At 57.9% G+C, this 7485-nt stretch overlaps 1 protein-coding gene across 1 annotated transcript; it reads right to left on the bottom strand.

The window, feature by feature from the left end:
* Window positions 1-4111: 4111 nt before the first annotated feature.
* On the bottom strand, window positions 4112-6762 carry SRM (spermidine synthase). The gene is made up of 8 exons (XM_077151339.1): window positions 6520-6762; window positions 5855-5975; window positions 5688-5780; window positions 5106-5259; window positions 4927-5010; window positions 4696-4841; window positions 4493-4615; window positions 4112-4364 (listed from the first exon to the last, which is right to left on the bottom strand). Exons 1-8 carry the CDS (start codon window positions 6684-6686, stop codon window positions 4344-4346), a joined length of 909 nt encoding a protein of 302 aa, XP_077007454.1. The 5' UTR covers window positions 6687-6762; the 3' UTR covers window positions 4112-4343.
* Window positions 6763-7485: the final 723 nt, after the last annotated feature.

Here is a 7485-nt window from a genome sequence, read left to right as displayed (position 1 = left end):
CCGCCTGGTCCTGCGCCCCGCCCCCCCCACCTCCCTGACCCTGGGATTCCGGGAATCGACCCCGTGACTCCTGCCTACCTAGAGTTCCGGGAGCTGGACAAGCCACCAGACGGGCCTGGGAACACGTCCTGCTCTGCTCTCACCCTTAGCCTCTGTGTTTGCTCCTCGGTGTGTGATCCCAAGGAGGCTGGGGTCTCTGAGGGCCCCCCTGAAGATCCACAAGATTGCTTCTCAGTAGAATTGGTGGCTTGAATGCATGCATCTACTTTTGCTCCCTCCTGAAACCCCACTGAGCCCATGAGGATGGAGGATATGGGAGAGGAGGCAGCAGCATCAACATTTTGGAAGCTGGAAAAACAGATGGACAGGTGGAAATAACTCTCCAGAAAGCAATCCTAAACTTGGCAGTGAGTAAAACCAGGAAACAACATGACTTGCCCAAAGGCTCTGGAATTGTTGGCACCAAGTTCTGCTGGAAGTGTGTAGAAGCCAGACAACTCCTATTTCCTGTCCTCTAGTCCCAGCCCGAGCAGATACTTGAGACTGATTTGTGGAGTAAAATGGAGGGACCAGGAGCATCTGAGTGTGGGGGTGGCAGAGGGAAGCCAGGGCCATTCATCAGACATATTGGAAACCAGAAGGGTATGATAGTCAGGCTCGAAGAGGGCCTCTGAGTCCCACTGGGGGGCATTCAGGCCTTTGCGTAGATGAATCGAGCTTACAAGTAGGATTTTGCTGAAGTGACACTATGTGGCTCTTGTGGCTTCGCGGCTTTCAGCTGACTCTTGGTTAACTTGCTCTGAGGGAAGCTGAACGTCATGTTGGGGGGAAGCTCAGCTGTCCCTGTGGAGGCTCTGCCTGGGGGAAAAACTGAGATCTCCTAACAAGCACCCGTGTAATTTGCTAGCTGTGTGAATGAGCCACTCTGAAAGCAGATCCCCCCACCCAACAGCTTTTCCACAACTTGCAAACAGTTCCAACCTGAGCCACCAGCTAAGCTGCCCCCACAATCCTCAAATAATAAATGCTTATTGTGCTGTTTCAATTGGCTAAGTTCTGGGTTAAATTTTCATGCATCCTTAGGTAATTAGTAAAAATGGACTAGAACAAATGTCAACAAGCTGAAGGGAAATTATAGCCAACATATATTCTATACTAACCCAAACGATCAATCAAGCAAGAAAGTGGAATAAAGATGTTTTCTTACATGTAAGATTAAAAGAAAAAAAAGTACCTCCTATGTCCCCTTTCTCAGAAAGCTGTAACTGAGAAATTAACAATTAAACAATGATTACTGAAATATTATATAGATGTTTTTCTTATTCTGTTGGTGAATAGGCAGAAGCAAATACCTGAAATTACTGAAACTCAAGGAGCCTATCCCTTGCTTATACTGTTGTGTAATGGTCATTCTAGGCTGGTTTATTTCCTGTTTGTATTTTCTGTTCTAGTGGTAATGACCCCATCTTCCCTTCCTTGAATCCATAAAAACCCTGCACTCCTTAAGAGTCAGGGAGACAGACTTTTGGGCCAATAGGCCATCTGATCTTGTGCTTCGCATCTAGTGCTAAACTCTTTCTGTCTTTGAGACCCTGCTGTCGTGGATGGGCTGGTAAGTGCATTCCTGGCTTTTGTCCAGTATCAAAGCTACTGTAGGATGTGTCCACCCAAACCAGGGAGGAGGAAGCCAAGAAATAGGAAGACATGGGAGACAAGTGTTCCAGTAGGAGACGCAAAGCCAACCGTGGGGTGAAGGTGAAGGGATCCGAGCCCTGGAGGGGACCCAGTCCATCTGGGGTGGCCAGGTAGCTCTGGGAGGACTCTGATTCAGAGAGATGAAAATGATGGGACATCTGTCGAGTCCAAAGATCTTTGGAAGAGCTTTATACTAGTAAAAAAAACCGGGGGCTGAATTGATGAGAAATTTATTGAAAACCAAGAAGACAACAACAAAAAAACTCCAGGGAAAACAAGAAGTTGTGCAGGAGATAAAAAGTTACCTTTTACCTCAGGTCTCAGCTATGGGTGCATCTGTGTAGTTGTAATAAAGTTAACGCTGACTACTGAGCTAATCAAGATTGTAATTCAATTGTTTAGAGTGTGCTGTGAGCAGAAAAGGAACGAGCTAATTCTTCATCTTTCCCTAGTGGAAAGTCAACAGATCATGACTCAAAAGGGCAAATCAAGAAGTAGTAATAGAGTTTCAAGACATGAAGGCAAATACCAAAATAATCAGCTATAAGAGGTAAAAGTGGCTGCCTCTGGAAGAAGCAAAAACGGGGATAGAGGGCTGCTATGCTTTTTTTTTTTCCTTACAAACTACACTGAACTATTTGAATTCTTAACCCTAGAGGCATGGCTGAAACTTATTTTAAACTTTGGGTGGGATTGATTTATTCACCATTCTACAAATTAAGCCTCTTAATGGCCTGCTTTGTGATCTCTGGAACTTTTGGGGACTCATGCCAACATGCTCATCAAACCCCTTGCTTCTGCCACAGATTGGTCTGTGCTTTTGCATTGTGCCCACCTGAATGTAGGATTCAGACCCCTGGGAGGTGTGTGTATAGCATATAGGAGACTTGACTAAAAGCTGGAGAAGTGGAGGGTTTATGCTGCTGACAACTTCAACCTCAAGGCCAGGCGTTATTGTGGCTCAAATGGCAACCAGCTGTTCCTGCAACTTGGGGCCAGGCTTCAGCTCGCACCTGGGCCATCTCCCCTTTTTTTTCTGCCCTGATTTCCCAGTGCAGAGCCATAATGCTCAGTGCACATGGCATCATCGAAACTCTGAGTACAGGTTATTGCTCCCACTCTCTAGAAGGGGTAACAGATCAGAGGAATTGAGTGGCTCATCAAAGCCACAGAGCTTAATGGAAGGCAGAATGGAGATCCGGAGACCTTGGGGAAAGGCTCCCAGACTAAGGGGACACAGGGTGTGGGACCTGGAACCACCCCATTCCCTGTCCTCACATTCTCCATGCTTTGAGGGCCTGAGAATGGTGGCCTGACCCCTGCAGGTGGCTGTCAGTGTGTCCTTCATTCTAGGCATTGCTCTTTGAGTGACAGCTGGCTCTGCCAAGCAGCTGACACTGAGTCCCGGCTCTGTCTAAGTGCCCCTAAGTGGGGAGGAGGTTAACTGAGTTCAGAGCGGCTGACCCAGGGTCAAAGGTCTGAGGACTCAGAATCCTGAACACCTGAGGAGGTATGGAGCCCAGAGAGGGCAGTGACTAGCCTGAGGCCACAAGAGTTGGTGGCAAGGCTGGACCCGTACTCCCTGCCATTGTATCAGGTGTCACAAAACCACTTCCTGCTCAGGGTGGGGATTCCTGCACCATGGCCAGGCTCGAGGCCACTCAAGTTTAGCCCACTGTGGGGCATGGCTCTGCCCAGCCCAGACTTGGGGGGCGGGATGGTCGTTCAACTCTGCAGAACCCCAACTCCAGCCTTTGGGTCGGCAGTGGAGGGTGCGCGGAGGCCCCCCTTTCCCAGACCCCCCCACCCCCAGCCCTTTTGGACAGTTCCCTGGAAGGAGGGCCTGGGGCACCGGGGTGGAGCTTCAGCACCTTGGAGAGGGGACAGCACTGTGCTGCACCCATGTGTTTTTTTTTTTCTGCATGGGCAGGCCCTGGGAAATGAACACACGTGCGGTTTTAATCCTCAACACTGTGGGGGAGCTTTTAGGCCTGTGCCTGAGGCCACTCAAGAGGGGGTCCAGGCAGGGTCTGAACCCAGCTCTGCATGTCGGGACATAAACTTCTGATTTGTTTGAACCGGCCCAGGGTTCTGACTCCCAGGGCTCCTCTAGAGCCCACGGCAGGGTGGGGCCTGACCTCCTCCTGTGAGTGGTCCTGGCTCTCCTGTGAACGCCCCAGGAGAAACCGAAGCCCCTCTGAGCCCCACCCTGACTTCAGCCCCCAGCCCTGGCCCCAAGGAGTGTCACCACCACCCATGCTCGGGGCTTGCTGGAGGGAACAGAGGAAACAGCAAACCCAGCTTCTCAGGACCGGACTGGATTCCCTTTGATCTCGGCTCTGTCCCTCTGGGCCATGGGTGGAGGGTCATGCAGGGAGGGCCCTGCGTGGCCCAGACAAGGTCAGGGGACACACGATTTAGAACTTTGTTATAAATACACATGTTTGGAGACGGTGCTGTACACAGCTGGTAGAGGCTTGGAGGCTGGACGCCACATAGACAGTCCACCCAGCAGGGCAGGCCGGCAGCATCTGGGGCCTGTTAACACTCGGTTGGTGGGCAAGAGCCTGCAGAGGGTCCTGTCCAGGGCAGCTGGGCCAGCACGCTGGAGGCTCCTGGGCTGGTGTCCCGCGGGGCGGCACCTGGGCTCAGCTTACATCGTTCAGGGCCTGGAGGTGGGCAGAATGCCGAGTCAGGGGGCTTCTGGGTTGTGCAGGGAAGCTGGACGGCTCCCCGCCCGCACCCAGGGAGCTCTGGATCTGCACCCCAACCCTCCACCGTCCAGAGGGCCACTTGCCTTGCGGGCAAACTCGGGCAGCACGAAGGCTGCGCGGTGCACATCCGAGTTGTAGTACTTCAGCTGCATCTGTTCCACTTGCTTCTGTGTCAGCTGCTGCACAGGCTCCCGGAAGTTGGTGCTCTGGGGAAGGGAGAGGAAGTTGTCAGGGGAGTCCTGTGCCCACCGCCCCACTCCCCAGCCCCGGGGCAGCCCCAGCTCACCGGGTTTTTGCTGCACAGCATGAAGCCGATCTGGCCGCTGGGGTAGGTGGGGATGGTGCAGTAGGCGTAACCCACCACGGGGAAGAGGGACTTGCAGAACAGCCTCATCTCCTTGATAAGGTCCAGGTGTAGCCACTGGCATTCGCCTGGAGGGGTTGGCAGTCAGCGCTGGGTGGGGCCAGCCCTACCCCACCCAGGCCCCCACCCCATTGCCTGGAGCCTCGGGCTCACCCTGGCAACAGAGAATCCCATCCTCCTTGAGGGCTGTTTTCATGAGCTGGTAATAGGATTCCTTGAAGAGGCTCTCAGCTGGGCCTGTCCGTGAAAGAGGCAGGGTGGGGGCAGTGAATAAACCCTGGCTAAGCCCTGCGGGGGTTGCCAGAGGACTCGGAACCCCATCCTTCACTCACCCATGGGGTCTGAGGAGTCGGTGATGATGACATCAAAGGCATCCTGGTTCTGTTTCATGAACTCAAAACCATCACCCACGTGCAGCGTCAGCTTTGAGCTGGAGTAGCCAACCGCCATGCCTGGCAGGAACTTCTTGGAGACCCGGATGACGTCCTGGGGTGGGGGAAGGGTGGGAGGAGGCTGAGCACCCGGGTTGACCCGAGTGGGTGCCCTGGCAGTGTCTGACACCCAGGTCAACTCCAGCAAGCCATTCCCACTGTGGGACCTCAGTTTCCACATCCGCAAAACAGGGAGAGCATGGCTACCTCCCACCTGCCACTCAAGCCTCACCTCCCACAACCTGCGCTCTCCACACCCCCAAACCAAACCGCCCCACCAAAAGTGGCTTTCTGTATTTCCCACTTCGGGCCTCACCAAGGATACCCACCCGATTTGGGGTGGTCAGCACCCCCTCCCACCAATGTTGTCAGCAAGGTCGGAGGCACTGCTGTCACATGGGGATGGGAGGTGAGGGGCTCTGGTTGTGCTGGCAGAGGCGGGTGCAGGGCCTGGGGCGGCGACACCCCGCCGTGCGCACTCACCTCGTCAATCTCGCATTGGACCACAGACTCCACCGAGGGGTGCTTCACCACCTCCCGCAGGACGCCGCCGTCCCCGCCCCCGATGATCAACACCTGGGGTGAAAGAACAGTGAGGGGCCTCCAGGAGCAGGCCAGGCCCCGCTTGGCCGCAGGGGCGCAGCGCGTACCTTGCGCGGGTCGGGGTGACTGCAGAGCGGCAGGTTGGCGATCATCTCCTGGTAGGAGAACTCGTCCCGCTCGGTGCACTGGATGACGCCGTCCAGCACCAGCACGTTGCCGTAAGTCTTACTGGGTGGGGGGAGGGTGCGGGGGCAGTTAGGACCTGGTTCTCCTCCGGGAGGCGGACGGGGCCCGACCTGCTCTGGGTGAGACGGTCTCCCTCGCCCGCCCAAGGGGTCCCAGGGGTGACACGTGGCGAGGGCAGCAGGCAGGCCGGGGCGCGGGGGCTGGATCTGCGCTCGGGTTCCCCGGGCTCTGACGTGTCCCGGGACTGACACGTGGAGCTCGGCGCAAACTGGGGGCCCCTCCCCGCCGAAGGGACCACCCGAAACGCGGCCCCAGTCCAGGGAGATGGGATCGGGGTGGGGAGCAGACCAAGGGAGACGGGCCCGGCTCACGGGAACTTCTGACAGCTTTGCAGAGAGAGTGGGGCAGGGGGCAGAGAGGGCGCAGGGGGCGTCCTCAGGCTAAGGGAAGGCAAGCCCCGGGACTGGCGCGAGCCAGGGCAGGAGGGACTCCCGGCTGGGATCTCGGCTTGGAGGGGTCCGGGAGGGCGTCGGGCAGGGGTGGCCTGGGCTGAGGGCCACGGCGGGGCTCGGGGGGGTGCCGGTACCTGCGGAAGACAAGAATATCCTGGTAGCGCGAGCGCTGATGGTGCAGCAGCTGTTCCACCTGCAGCGACAGGGCCTGGCCGGGCCACAGGCTGCACGTCTCGCGGAACCAGCCCTCACGGATGGCAGCGGGGCCGGGGGCGGCGGGGCCGTCGGGGCCGGGATCCATGGCGGGCGGGCGGCGCGCGGCGCGGGCCCGGGAGTGCAGGCCGAGCCGAGCCGCGGCACAACGGGACCAGCTCCGCCCGCCGCCCGCGCCGCAACCTAACCCGGCCGGCGGGGCGGGGCCCGCTGGCAGGGGGCGGGCCCCTAGCCCTCCAATGGTGGCGCGGGAGCCGGACCGCGGCGAATCGCCGGCGCGTCCCCGCCCTCGCTGCGAGCACGCTCATTGGCCGTCGGCCCCGCAGCGCGGCGCCGAGTGGCTGGGGCGGGCCGTCCATTGGCGGCAGCAGGGTAGTGCGGCCCGCTCCGAGGGGCCACGTGGGGCTGGGGCCAGGGGGCCGGGCGGCCGGGCCGCGGGGGGGTTCCGGGGCGGGGTTGGCCGGCGGGAGGGGCCCGGGGTCCCGCCCACAGGCCCGCGCCTGCCGGGGTGGTGCAGCTCCTCCGGACCCGGAGCCCGAGACGCTGCCCTCTTCCGGGCCGGGCTCCGGGGCTGCTGAGACGGGGCGAGGCGGTGCCGGGATCAGGAGCGGAAACTTGCACCTCCCGTCCTGCGCCGAGGGTTCCAGCGCGGGCACGTGCGGACCGCGGGTCTCAGCCTTTAGGCTGGAGAGAGGGGAGCGGGCGGCTACTTGGCAGGGCAAAGGGTTACGTTGTTGCACCGCAGTGAGTGTATAATGTATCTCCCGCTGCGTCCCCAAATTTGATTCCTTCTTGGACTTGCAACAGACTGTGCGGTTTGTTCGGCTCCCACTTAAGGTTTTTATCTACTTGAAAAGGATCATCACAGCTTCGCTATTTAACTAGCT

Source organism: Tamandua tetradactyla, chromosome 2 (genome assembly GCF_023851605.1).
Source record: "Tamandua tetradactyla isolate mTamTet1 chromosome 2, mTamTet1.pri, whole genome shotgun sequence".
Lineage (NCBI taxonomy): Eukaryota > Metazoa > Chordata > Mammalia > Pilosa > Myrmecophagidae > Tamandua > Tamandua tetradactyla.
Note: the sequence above shows the minus strand (reverse complement) of the source record. Positions and strands in the feature narration are given on the sequence as shown.